A 14,808-nucleotide genomic window follows, 5' to 3' on the forward strand; every position below is an offset into this window, starting at 1 on the left:
TTCCCCACATGCTTGACCCAGCAGGGGGCGCGGCGTGGAGTCCTGGATTCACATGCTGGTGTGGGGTGCTGGTGGACCAGGCTGGAAAACCCAGACCTAGGGACTACAGATTGATCAGGGAAAGAGGTAAGGGAATGCGGGGAGGAAGGATTGTTGAGGGACTCCCACCCACAAGGCCATAGTACTTTCAGGGAAGCAAGGGGTCTGAGAGAGCGGTTTGCAGGGGGGACACTGCAGGACTTTTGTGAGTCAGGCAGAGTGCACCAAACCACACGGGAGATCTGAGTTGAGCTAATTAGCATGGATCACAGCTGACCACTCCTCACAGGCCCACACTGAACCTAGGACTGGAAGCCTAACTGGCAGGGGCAGGGCTAGATCACAGTATCCACCAATGAGAGTTGAAACGGGACAAGAAATGTTAGGCTGCCCCATGATACCAACCAACACAAGAAAACCAAGTCTGCGGGGCAGATTCTGTGGGGGGATCTGTGAGTTCACCCCTGTATGGAACTGCAATTTCCACTGGTTTGCTTTAAGAGTTGGGGGTAGTGACGAGCCAGGCATGACCATGGAACCCTCTGACACTCATGGGTGCTGGGGTTGGGGACAGACCAGGGAGGTCCAGGCTGGAGCACCCACAGGCATACCCAAGAAGAGGGTGTGGGGTGGGCTTGGCCACAACATCCACCAACTCATACAAAGGCCAGGTCGAAGGGGGCAAACTATGCCAGATGGGGGGCCTATCAGTCACCGGAACATGTGAGATCTGAGTCTGGAAGTGAGCCTGGCCGGGAAATTCTGGAACTCTTCTGGTGGGCTGTAGCTCCCGCTTGTGAGCATGTAATTCAGCCCTGGGTGTTGGTCAGGCTGAGCAGAGTAGCTCCACCTTGTCTGCACTGTACAGGTTAGTTCTGGAAGGGGGACAACTAGGCAGAGCCAGGCCAAACATAGCTCACTGGCAAGTGCAGGAGTCAGGCTGGGGGCGGGTATGGCTGGCTAGGCTATCATACCTACCGGTTTGCATGAGCCAGGGATAGGAGTAGATGGGGCAGGGCTAGCTGCAGCATTCGCCAGTGAGAGTTGGGACTGGGGCAGGTCAGGCCAGGTCAGGCTACAGCATCCAATGGCAAAGGCCAATGGATGGGCTATGCCAAGCTGGGTCAGAGCAACCACTGACACATGCAAAAGCTGTGGCTGAGAACAGGTCTACTTCGGGAGCTAAAGGGATGCCCCGCTGAATCATACTTTCCACTGGTGAGCACAAGAGCCAAAGTCGGGGTGGCAATCTGGACTGGACATGACTACAATGTTCCTTAACATGGATGTAGACTGGGTCTGGGGGCGGTGCCAGACTTTGCTAGACGCCAGCACCCATTGGTGCTCATTAGACCCAGGGTGGGTGTAGAATGGGCTAGGCTAGGTCTCGGCTCCCACTGAGCCAACCAAGAGCTGTGTCTAGGTGTGGTCCATGGGTGGCTGGGCTGTAGTACCCAACAGTAAGAACCAGAATGGGTGTGGGCTGGTTGAGCAAGGCCACTGTTCCTGCCAGGAAAGAAGGTGCACTAAGTCAATCTAGCCCAGGACCCATGGGAGCAAAATTTGTCACTGGGAAGAGACCTGATAGAGGAGTTTGAGCAACTCTACGGTAAGCACAAAGGCTGGCAGCAGCCCAAACCATACCAGGTTACAGTACATGCTGGCACACGTGTGGCTCAGGTCTGGGGATGGGCCAAGCTAGGCCAATTAATAACACCCTCTGGGGCCTGGCGCGATAGCGTAAAGGTTAAGGTCCTCGCCTGGAACGCGCCGGGATCCCATATGGGCGCCGGTTCTAATCCTGGCCGCTCCACTTCCCATCCTGCTCCCTGCCTGTGGCCTGGGAAAGCAGTCGAGGATGGCCCAAAGCCTTAGGACCCTGCACCCATGTGGGAGACCCAGAAAGAAGTTCCTGGTTCCTGGCTTCGGATCGGCGCAGCACCAGCCATTGCAGTCACTTGGGGAGTGAATCATCGGATGGAAGATCCTCTCTGTCTCTGTCTCTCCTCCTCTCTGTAATCTGCCTTTCCAATAAAATAAATAAATCTTTAAAAAAAAATAACACCCTCTGGCAGATCTGAGACCCCAGGAAAGTGTGCAGGACAGGCTGGGTCAGGCTGCATCAGCAGCCAGTTCATACTGTGGCTGGAACTGGTGCTGGCACACCCACCAGCATGAACTGGAACTGGGGGTAGGACAGGCAGGGTCTGACTATAGTACCCTCCAGCAAATGCCAAGGTGAGTCAGGCCATGTCAGACTGGACAGCAGTACTCACCAACACACATGAGACCTGGGGGTAGGAGGTGCAATCCCAGTGGGGTGGCTACCCGGGGGGCTCCCCTGTGTGGACACTGGTCCCAAGGGTGGGCATGAGAACCGGGATCAGGGGCAGACCAGGCCAGGCAGGGCTTCAGCACCTATTAATCTGCATATGAACTGGGTTAGGGGGAGAGCCAACCTGGGCTGACTGTACCCACTGGTGCATACATAAGCCAGAGTAAGTGCAGACTGGTTGGGCTTTGGCAAGTGCTGGGACTGGGGGCAAGTCCTGTCAAGCTAGACTACAGAACCACCTGGAGAATTCAAGATCCAGGACTGTGAGTGGAGCCAGTAGGGAAACTGTGGGCATCTCTCTAATGGGCTGCAGCTCTCACTGGTGAGCATGAGAACCAGGGCTGGGGGCAGGCATGGCTAGACAGGCAGTGAGATGCCCCCTGCATGAGTGTGGACTGGATAGTGGGGTTGGTTGGGTTGAACAAGGCTTCAACTGCTATTGACATGTATGAGACCTGAATGAGATGTGGGACAGATGGGACCAGTCTGCTGCACATACTGGCAAGCACAGGAACCAGGGCTGGGGGTGGACCTACCCTAGGTTATTGGGGGTCACTCCAACTAGGCTGCAGCGCCTGTTAGTGTACATGAGGGTCAAAAGTGTGGCGGGCATGGTTGGACTGGACCCCAGCAACCATTGGTTTGCATAAAAGATAGGACTGGAGACAGAACTGACCCAGTAATCGCAACTACCAGTGTGTGCGTTGGCTGATGTGGGTGACAGATGAGCTAGACCCCAGACTGTAATCACACACAAGAGTCAGGTGTGGGATCACTTCAGATGAGGTTTCTTTGAGAATCCCCCCACACTGAACCGCTGGACTCAGAACTCTAACCATGGGGAGAATTGTGGGATCTGTGGTCTGGCCATGGAGCACATGTGTCAGAACTGGGCCTCCTCGGTGGCTTAGAACAGAACAGTGAACGGCATGCCCAGATGCACATGGAGGATATGGCAGTCTATTGGAGCCTATGAAGGACATCTGGTACCATAGCAGAAGGAGGAAGGGCAGAACAAATTGATCAACTACCCCAGCCAAGCACTGACAACAAATATCTCTGAGGGAATGACTCTAAGGTGGACTATGTCAGTGAATGGACCTTGGAAGGATTACCTCATCCTTGGAGTGGCAAGAATGACAGCATTTCAGAGCTCTCGAAACTGTTTGAGCCGAATCCACTGGTGTCCCTGGGATGACATTGGTTGGCCATTTCCCACTCCCAGCTACTGAGGCAGTTGGGAGGCTGGGTGTGACTTCTCCCTCATCTGCCTCCTTCCCCCAGACACAGGAAGAAGAAAAAGAAAGTGTGGAAACAATGGTCTCACTCGCTTTCCCCTAAACCTCTATGCTGTCCATGTTAATCAACCATGTAAACATCAAAAATAAAATTTATAACAAAACAAAACAAAAAACCAGTGCGTGGATGAGAACTGCACCTGTGATTATCCAAGCAATCCCATGAGACATGCCATGCAGATGCCCCTCTTTACAGGGCAGGGTGCCGCGCAGAATGTGGCTGTCCAATGAGTAGCAAATGATTTCCTGTGAAGGAATGGGTCCTGTGTTCACACAACACCTAGCAAGCTATTCTCTTTGAGAATTGAATTAACCAAGAGTAGAAATAATAGCTTGTGTTAAAATCTGTCCAATGGTGGTTCTCTTCCTTCACCTTCAATCCTGCAAGTATGAACTGGCTGGCACAAATTCAAGCTGGGAAGTAAAGTAATTGTTTTCTTCTTGGGCGGATCCAGTCTTTGGGCAGATGACAGAGCATCAAAACAAAGCCTGATGCAGCATTCACTGCTCTCCAATTCATCAGTGTACCAGGATGCAGTATTTTGGAGTAAATTTCCTGCTTTCTTTCACCATGAACATCATCACTCGCACACACATACACACACACACACACACACACACACATACCCCAAGCAGGAAAACTGCAGCAAAGGTTCAAATTTTTGCCACCGTAGTCCTGTCTCCAGCCTTCCTCTGCAGACAGGTTTCCTGGCTCTCGACACTTGACCAGTCACCCAGAATTAAATAAGGTCCCCTGAGGTGCCTGAGCTGCTTGTTCCTCACGGTCCCCCCAAGTCATCATAAGGACACATGTTCTCCATGAAGCTCCCTAAACAAGGCCCGCTGCCCTTTCTCCAATGTCCCAATAACACTCCCCATGGCTCTTGGTTGGAAACAGCAAGCCTGTGTCCCCGTGCCATTTCCTCCCAAGGGAGCAGGGTGTGTGATCAGAGCAGACCTCACGTCTCAGGAGGGCTGAGGACTCTGCCCTTCCAGTCTGCCATGCAGTTCTCCCCCAAGCCAAGGCACTGCCCCACCCCTGCCACACACACACAGCACAGCAACTGGCCCCAGAATTTCAAAATTCTAACCCAAGTTTCAGCCCTTGTTCATCTACACAAGAGGCCTAAGCCCTCCTGTTACAGGCAGTTTTATGACACACTAGAAACTTCCCATTTGTTCTGCCATCCCCTAACCTCAGGCTTTCCATATTTTTTTTAAAATGATAAATAAGATTTCTTTATGACATGCTAATGTACAACAAGTTGGACCAGAGGCTTTTTGTATTCTTCAAAAAGATGCTTTATTATTTTTGTAACACATCTTTCGTTCTCTGCCTTTAAGAAAAATGGTCAGGAATAAAGCAAAAAAAATTCAGATTTGGGGGGACACACACACACAGGCTTTCACCATAACCCTTCCCACCCCTTTAAAGTTTGCTCATCTCGACTGCAAGCTTATTTCTTCAACGTCGTTGGGATGCTTTGTGTCAGCAAGCAAGACTCCAGCACTGCTGGCCAGCTTGCACTGTGAGGAAGGCTGGCTCTCACCTCCCGGAGGCCCTGGCCCTCCTGGGCTGACTCAGGACTTCATACGCAGCCTGGATTTCCAGGAAGCGCCTCCCGGCCTCCTCTGACTGTTCCCGGTTGTGGTCCGGGTGCCAGACTTTCACCAGCTCCCGGTAGCGCTGATGTATTTCTTCATTTGTTGCCCCTTCTGAAAGGCCCAAAACCTGATGGAAACAGAATTCATCATTTCACAGGCTGTGAACCTGGCCCCCTCCCTGCTAAGGTGCTAAGTCAGGCTGAACTGATTCCTACTTGCTCATAGGCAAGGTCTCAGCTTACTGCAGTACTCCCTGGCAGGCACAATCCAGAGCTGGGAATTGTGGGCACTTCCCTGTTTGGCTGCAGATCCCACTAATGAGCGTGAGAGCCAGGGCTGGGGATGCGCCAGGCTGGTCAAGGCAGCGGCACCTGTCAGCATACATGTAGGCTGGGTTTGGATGCAGGTTGGGCTGAATTAAGCTTCAGCATCCATTGGGGTACACAACCGTCAGATGAGATGAGGGATGGACCACAGCACATGCTGGCAAAAACTAGGACTTGGGGCAGGCCTGCTGGGAATTACTGTGGACCACCCCAACTAGACTACAGTACTTGCTGGTGTGTGTGAAGACTAGGCCTATGGCTGCATGGGCTTGGCTGGGTCACATGACCCATCACTTCACACAAAGCATGACAGATGCAGCTCGATCAGAACTGACCAGGCAGCTGCATCCACTGGTGTGCGCATCCTCTGGTGCAGGCAATGAACTAAAGCCTGACACTGCACTACCTGACACACACCAGAGTCGTCTGAGGTCACCCCAGGCAAGGCTTCTTGGGGAACTCCCAATTAGATGCTGCCACTCAAATCCCAGCCACCATCTATGTGGTCCAGCCTTGGAGAGCGAGCATCAGGACTGGGCCTCCTCACAGGCTGATGCCTGTGCAGTGGACAGCATGCCCGGAAGCACAGGGAGAACACGACAGCAAGCTCACCTAGGCCAGCAGAGGACACCGAGTGCCTCATCAGAGGATGGAAAGCAGAACAGATTGGACCACTCTGGCCAAATTTTACAGGGAGTGTCTGGCTCTATGGATGCACCCTGAGGTGGACCTGGTCAGCCAATAAACCTTGGAAAAATTTTTTCAACCCTGCTTCAATGAAGCTGATGTCCCAGAACTATCAAAACCATTCAAGTAACACCCTCGAACATTCTTCCCCACAAGATGTCATCAAATGATTGTCCCCTATGCCCAAGTGCTGATGACAGCAAGGAGCAGTCCCCTCTCTTTCCCAGGAGAAAAAAAAGAATTAAGTAAATGAAGCATTTGTCCCACCCACTGTCTTCCATGCCTCGATCCTCCCCACCCTAACTGGAGGCCCACATGTGGACCCATCCCTCTCAACTATTTAATCAGTATTAAAAATAAAAAATTTTAAAAAGAAAACAAAATTCCAGCCTCTGGACGAGCTGTGTGCCTCACAGCAACAGCTACATGTTCCAATAAAGGAAAATATTTAGGGGGACAAAGCCCTGGTGTAGCAAGCTAAACTTCTGTCTGCAGCATTGGCATTCCATACGGGCACCAGACAAGTTCTAGCCACTCTACTTCCAATCCAGTTCCGTGCTAATGGCCTGTACCACAAAGCCAGCCATCAGAAGGTGCCCTTCACAACTGTCCATTTTCCAACGTGGAACCTGACATCCCTGATGAGATCTCCCCACAAGAAAACCAGATGTGCATAAGCATTGTTTACAGTAGCTTTCTTAGTAGAAACCAGTATCGTAGAAGCAACGACCCACATACTCATTAGCAATGACGCAAATGAACAAATGATAGTCGAATCATGCAAAGGGACACAAGTGCCTGTGACTCAATGGAACACATGCTAGGTAACTCCATTTACCTGAAGGTCAGGAATGGAGGCCACTCATCTATGGTGGCAGAATTCACAACAGAGGCCACCTCTGCAGGTGGGAGTACCTAAGCTTCCACAGCCCCCCAGACAGGAGTGAGACAAGGGGAGCCTACCTGGGAAGCCAGCCTCCGCTTCTCATCCTGAAAACTGTCCACAAACTCATAGAGCTTCTCCCACTCCTGGAAGGAGCTGCTGCTGAAGCCAGGGTCCCCCAGCAGCAGCCACCAGACACGGCAAGGCAACAGGAGGCCACCCTCCACGAGGCGACCGAGCAGTGGGAAAAAGCTGAACCAACTCAGGAAGTAGCCCAGGGTTTCTGCCACATAGCGGAGGGTGGCAGCCGTGTTGCAAAGGGCACTGTATGCCAACGGGCCCGTGAAAGCAAGGTAGGCCAGGCCCAGGCGGTACAGCCGCACACTGAGTGTCTCAGACCTCATGGGAGATTTGTAACGCCGGTGCTTCTGGGCTGCGAGGCTGGCAGCCAGGCTGATGGGCAGGATGGCCACAGGGCGGCCGTAGAAAATGGGAGAGGTGAGGAATGCTGCCCCAAGCGTGTTCTTGAAGTCTGAGGTCTGGCTGCCGACAGCAGCCACCAGCAGGACCCCTAGGCCCACTGCCAGGGGCAGAGCCACAATGTAGAAGTTGGCCATTGAAGAAAGAGTGACCAGAGCCACAAGGCCAAAATAGATACCCACTAGGATTTGGGCAGCAAAACGAATGGGACTCAGAGGGGGTATCCCCACTGCCGGGCTTGGTCTCTGGCCCTGGGCTCTGTTGGCCTGAGCTACAAAGCTTGGGAGCTTCCAGAACTCCCAGAGCCAGCCCAGTCCAGCGCCACCCAGGGTGAGCATCCAGAGCAGGGCGTGGCTGTCCCTTCCCAGGTACAGATGGTGGAGCCCAGCAGGGCCCCCTAGAGCCCAGAGGGCATAGGTCACCAGGAGTCCCTTGGCCATTGTCCAGGGCGAGGTCTCAGCCCAGTCCGGTGGGACCTGTCATTGCTCGGAGTGCAGAGCTCATCTCAGGGCACTCTGCCAGATTCCTGGTTCTCGTGGACCCACGGTTAGCCTTAGCCCCTAAGAGAGAAAAAATAAAACACACAATGTGATGATTACACTCAGGCCCCAACATAGGAACCATCTCCTCTGCAGTCTAAACCTGCCTGTGTGCCCCTGCAATGCTAACTAACCCTTACTCCTTGTTCCAGCGCCTCAGTCTCGTGCGTTCACGTTTTACTCATTCGTTTCAAAGAGAACAAATAGCTGGTTCACTCCCCAAAAGCCTGTGATGGCTGGAGCTGGGCCAGGCTGAACACCACACAGGTGTCCTGGACGGCAGGAACCAACCCGCTACCTGAGTCATCACCTCCCAGGTCTACATCAGCAGAAGACAGAAGCCTGCTACAGAGTGCAGGCCTGTTGACAGCGGATGTAAGCGTCTGAACCACTCCAGTTTAGAAAGCTTATACAGAGCATAAGCGCCTGTGCCAATCCAGCTCTGCCCTTCACAGCCTCCAAACTTAGGGATGAAGAATGCTTTCAATGCTTTGATTTGAGAAACCGGGCCCTGTAAAGGAAACAACATAAGCGAAAAGCTCACAGCTTCTCTTGGTCTCAGAGGGCCTGGGAGGCAGGCAGGAGGAATGGAGCCAGAGAAGGCTTCCCATGTCCTCCTGAGCCCCTTCAAGTCCCATCATGGCTGCCTCAGACACCCCTGGCCCAGGATTCAGCTCCTTGCCCTAGCACAGAAACGTTCTGGAAACTACATTTTGACCTGGACCTTAACATCCACGCAAATTCGACCACCTCCTTCCGAGGCTGCACCACGCCTAGCCTAGCTCACCGAAAGCCCGGGTGTTGATTCACAGCCCCCTAAGTGCCCACCCGGCAGTATCCGCAGCCCGAGTGGAGCAGCCATACCTGGTCACACCGCGGGCAGCCCCGACGCTCCGCGGAACCAAAATGGCCCCTGTCACTCCCCTCCCACTTACATCCGACTGGACTTTGTCTTTGCTGTGTCTGCCGGGTCACAGCAAGCCAGGCCCCTCCCCAAGGCCCTCCTCCAGGGAGATCCCGGCCTGCGCGCTTGAGTTGCCCTGACTTGTGCTTCGCGGCGCCCACGCCACCCCTGGGCACGCTGCCCCCAGAGCACCGCGGCGCCCCGGCTGCCATCTGGCATTCCCGCTTGCGGCACGCGCGTCCCCAGACTCACCTTGGCGCGATTACGGGCCCTGCCGCGGCCCGGGGCTGTCTCCCACGCAGGGGCTGCCAGGCGATTGTCAAGATGCGGTGGTCCGCTAAAACAAAAAGGAAGCCAGCTTCCACGGCCCGCATTGCCCTTCGTACCACAAACGAAAGGGCGTCTACGCCCTTCGCGTAGGCTGCGCACTCCGCGGAGGCCACGCTGGACGGCTCGGTGTCTGACTCCTCCCGCAGGTGTGCCTGGCTGCCTAGTAGCCAGGCCTCCTACTAGGGTCTTCTTTGTCTAGATCGGAGCCCCAAGGCAGAGGAGCCCCGAGGCGGCTCCGCCCCGTGCCCTGGGCGAGAGGCTGAAAACTTGACAGCCGAGGCAAGGAAAGTGGAATGCCGCTCCAGGCGAGCCCGGGCCCGGCTGGAGGACTCGGCACTAACGTGCGGCCAGGATGCCAGAGGCCTCCAGGCCTTTGCCCCCGGTTCTGGTCCTGGGTTCTGTTAGGTGACCTTGGCCAAGTCTCGCCGCACGCATGCTGGGCCTCCAGTTTCCCGCCTGTAACGAAGGGACTTGGAACTCCCGGGTCTCCCAGCCTCGACTCAGGGCCCGCCGGCCGCTGTCGCTTACAGCAGGCAGAGGGGTTCTGTTTCCCTCTAAGCCCCTGTCTGGCCATCCCCACCCCAGCGGGTCAGTGGGGGAGGAAATGCGCTCCTTTACAAGGCCCCTTGGGGTCCCGCCGGCGGCCAGGAGACGCCCTAGCCTGCGGCTGGGGGCGGGGACCGACGGGGCGCTGAATAATGAATGAGACTTAATTGGGCCCGCACTGCGCCGCAGCGCGCTAAGCTAGGCAAACAGCGCGGACGACGGCGCCGGCGGCCGCAGGACAAACAAACTCGCTCTGGGAGCGGGAGTCGGGTGCGGGCGGCGGCGGTGGGAGCCCAGAGGCCGTCGTCCGCAATGCTGAGTGGGGGGTCACAAAGAGGGGGAGGTGGCAGGGCTCGACGTTTAGAGAACCTGGAGAGCAAACTGTGTAGGTAGAGCAGAGGGAGCGAGGGGCCCGAGGGCGATGTTAGCGCGAGGAAAAGATGGAGACTCGAGTGGAACGCGCAGGAGAAAGACGCGAGCGAGGAAAGGGCGCCCCCTCCCCGGGGGGGGGGGGAGCGGAGGAGAGCTGTTACCGAGAGGAAAGGGAAGAGCGATGGAGGAGCAAGCGTGGGGGGCCGAGAGGAGAGGCACGCGGGTGAGCGGAATGAGACCGCGGGGGCGGCGGCGCGGGCGGGGGTGGCCGGTGCACGCCTCGCCCCGCCGCGCGCCCGCCCCTGTGCTCCCTGCAGCCGCACGCACTCACTTTGTCACAATTACGGGGCCGTCACTCGGCCCGGATTGTTTTTCCCTAAACTGTTGTTCTATAAACTGGAGCGGGGTTGGGAGGTGGGAGCACCTGGCGCGCTGGAGCAAAGAGGCTGCGCCAAGTCGCCACGGAGGCAAGCCGACGCTTGCACCGGCGTGCACACTGATTCAAGTGACACGACGAACCCAGAGGCCGACCTATGCGGGAATCCTGGTCGCTGACCCCGCTCTGGCCTTCCCTGGCTCTGCCCAGCCCCGGCTGATCCTCTTCTCCCCCCCCCTCCCCGCACATCGCGACAAGGATGATTGAAGGCCAAGGGCAGCCCAAACTTGCGTGCCCACCAGGCTCCCTCTTCCTCTATACTCAAGGCTCCCTTGTACGGTAGGCGGTGTATCTCGCGCAGCACCAACTCAGACCCCGCCAGTGCCCTCCGCATCCCTGGCCGCCAGACCCGGCCTCAGGCCCGCAGACATCTGTTGCGCGCGCACTGAGCGCGAGCCGCACCAGCCACCCCACCAGCCCTCCCCCCGCAGCCCGCCCGCCGCCCCCGCCCTCGCGGCCTGTCGGCTCCGTGACAGCCGCAGCCAAAGCCTGGGCCCCGCGGGAGCGGCCGGAGAGGAGCCGCCGCATGGCTGGCTCCGACACCGGCCTCCCCGGCGGCTCCAGGGGCAGCGGAGGGTGGCGGCCGCTGAAGCGAGACCGGAGCGGTCCAGGGGAGTTGGCAGGGTTCAGGAGAAGGAGGGGAGGGGGTCCTCAAGGCAGGGCGTAGCTCTCATTTCGCAGCGACCCCCGCCGGGTTCGGTGCACCGGGGCGGCCTGGGCTCCCGGCGCCCCCTCCCCCTGCCCGGTGATTTACACGCGGGCTCCGCTCAGCGGCCGCTTCCCAATCAGGAATATCGACCCCGGGCGGGGCCCCCGGGCCGCATCGATCCCTCTAAGGCTCGGGATTTAAAAATGTCAAATTTGCCTTTTCCAGGAGGGCGGAGGGAGCGGGGGCCGGGAGGAGGGAGGTTTGGACCAGGGGAGGACAGCGGGGCATCGACCAGCCGCCTGTGCCCGGAATGAGAAGCGACCCAAGCCTGCCCCTGACCCTGACACTCTGTGACCATGCTCGCCTGCGCAGTCACCTCCGGATGCAGCCCAGGGAGAAAGCCTTGCCCACCACCACTCTCCCTTCCCCTCATCCGCACAATTCCCAGGGGGTCTCCCTGTCCTGTGAGGGTATTCCCAGAGGGAGGAGCCCCAAGAGCAACCAAAACCTCCCCGAATTTGCAACAGATCCCTAACTAGAGCAGCAGGCCTACACAAAGAGGGGGTTGGACTTGCAAGGTGAAGACGATAGCCTTAAGGAAGAGCAGGGCAAAGGGAGGGTACCTTAAAGAAAAGCAGGTGGCTGGAAAGCAAGGGTCACGCATGGCCCTGCTGTGTGGACCTTGCTCACACAGAGGGCAAGGGACACTGCTCGACTTCTTCGTGATTTGGTGAATGGGGGCAGAATGGGAGAGATAAAGGCAGACGAGGAAAGGAGGTTCCTAAGAACATTTAGAATGTTCCTTATCCACCCAGGGTGTCACTTAAATCCAAAGATAGGTTCCCAGAGGCTGCAGCTGGGGGCCCCAAAGATGGGCACTTGAAAGAGAGAGGGCCTGCCGCATCGCTTGCTCAGCAAGCTGGGCGGGGTATGTCTTCGATGGAGAGTACATGCATGGGGAGGTGCGCACAGGGTGCCCTGGTGGGAATCGTGTGCCCAGGACTCAGCAGCCAGCTCTGCAGACTTTTGTGGACAGCAACCTGCTATTGTCACTGCAGCTGGGAAGGGAGCGGTGGTCCCCAGCAGCAGCGCTCTTACAGTTAACGTGTGTCACACAGACACACACCTCAGCTGTCATCGTGCGCGCCACCGTTGCCTCCAAAACTGGAGACAGAACTGACAGCCAGCGGCGGGGGGGTGGGGGGATCGGACGAGGAGGGCCCATCCTCCGCCGGGCGAGGCTCAAACCTTCGCTGACAAAATCAGGCCCGGTCCTGACACATCCAGGCACTTGTCCCCCTGCGCACTCCAACCAGACCATCCATCCCTGTCACCGCCTCGGAGCGCGCTTTGCGCACTGTTGCTGGGGTCGCGCCACAGCGCCGGCTCCTACAACCCCTTCCGACCTCAGATCGCTGAGAGCCTTCTCAAACACCGACCCCGGGGCCTACTACGACATCGGGGGGCACAGCTCTAGGACCTCCAGCACCCGCCGGGCAGTGGGACTGTGCTGTGCCCCCCTCCCGGACCCTCTCCCTCTGGCTGCGGGCCTTCTGCCCGCACGTCCGCCTGCCGCCCGCCTGTCAGCCGAGTAATGAATGCGCGCTCGGGGCCGCGGGTCCCCCCTCCCCAGAGTCGTTCATCACTGCCAGCACCGCCCACCTCTCTGCCTCCCGCTGGGAAGGCTAAGCGGCTGGGCTGCGAGAGCCCCTCTGCCCACCCCACCCGACCACTAATTGTCAGATTGAGATGTTGATTTGTCAGCCAGGAGCCAGCGCCACGGAATGCGCAGTAAGACCCGGGCTCCTTGAATTCGCTGCCTCGACCCCCCCGGGTTTTGCCTTGGGACTTTTCTTAGTGGGTGGGAGTGGGTTTGGATTCCGCGCTGGGCCGCGCTCAGCCTTTCTTTTCCGATAGGAGGCGCCCGGGGCTGGAGAGCCTCAGTGTCCCTGAGAGGAGCTCTCCCTGGGCGCAGTTCCACCTGTGTGGACTGATGAGCCAGAGGCCTTTCCCGCTGTCAGAAGGGGGCGCTCCGGGCCATTCTCGAGTCCCCTCCTGGGCCTCCAGCCCCCAGACCCCTGAAGGGAACGGCCGGGCAGTCACCCCGTCCTCTTCCGTCTCCAGGTGCCTGAGGCCACACGGCTCAGCCCTCCCGTGGGAGGCGCACCTGCTGCGGGCGCGACCTCTCGCAGCCCTCTGCGCCTAGGCTGCAGTCGCAGCCCCGCCCTCTGCCGGGCCGGGCCCCTGAGCTCCCCGGGAGGCCAGCTGAGTGACGGGCGGCCGGTGATTATGCGGAAGGGGGAGCGGGGTGCGCCGCGGGCGGCAGCGCTGACCCTTCACATTTCCGATCCGCCGGGACCCTCATCCATCCGAAGCTGCTCTTTGTCTGGCCGCCTAATTGCCGGCGGACAGGATGGATGGCGGGACCGACAGCCGCGGAATCCCTAATAAAGGCCGCGGCCGCCGGAGAGGGAGTGCGGCTGGGAGGGGGAGCCGGAGGAAAGCGATGCAAGGAGGTGGGAGGAAGCGCCCAGCAGCTGCCGCGGACTCAGGAGGTGCGCGCAGCGCGCTCCGCAGCCGCACCTGCCACAGGCGCGCGCGGCAGCCGAACCGGAGTAGACCCGGAATTGGGGGCAAGGGGAGAAGGAGAGGGGCTCGTTCAGTCGCTTGCTCCGCAGACATGGAGATAGAGCTCGGGGTTCAAGGCACAAAGAGCATCCCAGGGCCTACCACGCCTCGAGGACCTTGAGGCTTGGCGCGCGCGGCGGGCGCCTGCCTCTCCCTGGGCTTCTGGCGCCCGCCTCCTCCCACCTGTCGGTCTCCCCCGCGCCGCAGCCCACGTCCCGGCGGAGAAATGAGGGGCCTGACAGCTGTCTGTGCAGCCAGTCTCCTTGTTTCATTAACCTGAAGCTGAAGGGGATGAGCGGTGGGGACGAGCGAGGCACCAAGACGGGGGTGGGTGGAGAAGACCTCCAAGACTAGGAACCGCCCCGGGCTGCGAGGCCAGTCCTCAGTGCATTTTGGCCTACCGGATACTCAGAGCTGCTGGGAACCTGTTATCAGTCCTGCGCGCCCCGCAGAACCCTTCCGATCCGAGGCTGCGCTGGACTGCCGGGCCTGGGCTACTGGCCCCGGGGACACGCTTGTGGGCTGCCCTCACGGTTCCGGCTCCTCCTCGGTAGTTTTTAAGCGCGGTAGCCAGATCTGTGCAGGTGCTGGGGCCAGCATGGAGCCAGCTTCAGCCTCTTTCCATCCCCTTTTGCCCCTATGGCTGTCTTATGTTTCCATGCCCTCTTCTCTTCCCCCAGTACAGTAACTGTCTACATTTCATGCTGGCCAAACGTGAGCCAAGAGGTGAGCACCCGACGAGTTCAGGCTG

The 14,808-nt window shown here is 58.0% G+C and overlaps 1 protein-coding gene across 1 annotated transcript; it reads right to left on the reverse strand.

The window, feature by feature from the left end:
• Positions 1-5,070: 5,070 nt before the first annotated feature.
• On the reverse strand, positions 5,071-9,120 carry DNAJC22 (DnaJ heat shock protein family (Hsp40) member C22). The gene is made up of 3 exons (XM_012930881.2): positions 9,057-9,120; positions 7,254-8,213; positions 5,071-5,404 (listed from the first exon to the last, which is right to left on the reverse strand). Exons 2-3 carry the CDS (start codon positions 8,091-8,093, stop codon positions 5,219-5,221), a joined length of 1,026 nt encoding a protein of 341 aa, XP_012786335.2. The 5' UTR covers positions 8,094-8,213; positions 9,057-9,120; the 3' UTR covers positions 5,071-5,218.
• Between the last annotated feature and the right edge of the window lie 5,688 nt (positions 9,121-14,808).

This window comes from Ochotona princeps, chromosome 15 (assembly GCF_030435755.1).
Source record: "Ochotona princeps isolate mOchPri1 chromosome 15, mOchPri1.hap1, whole genome shotgun sequence".
Taxonomy (NCBI): domain Eukaryota; kingdom Metazoa; phylum Chordata; class Mammalia; order Lagomorpha; family Ochotonidae; genus Ochotona; species Ochotona princeps.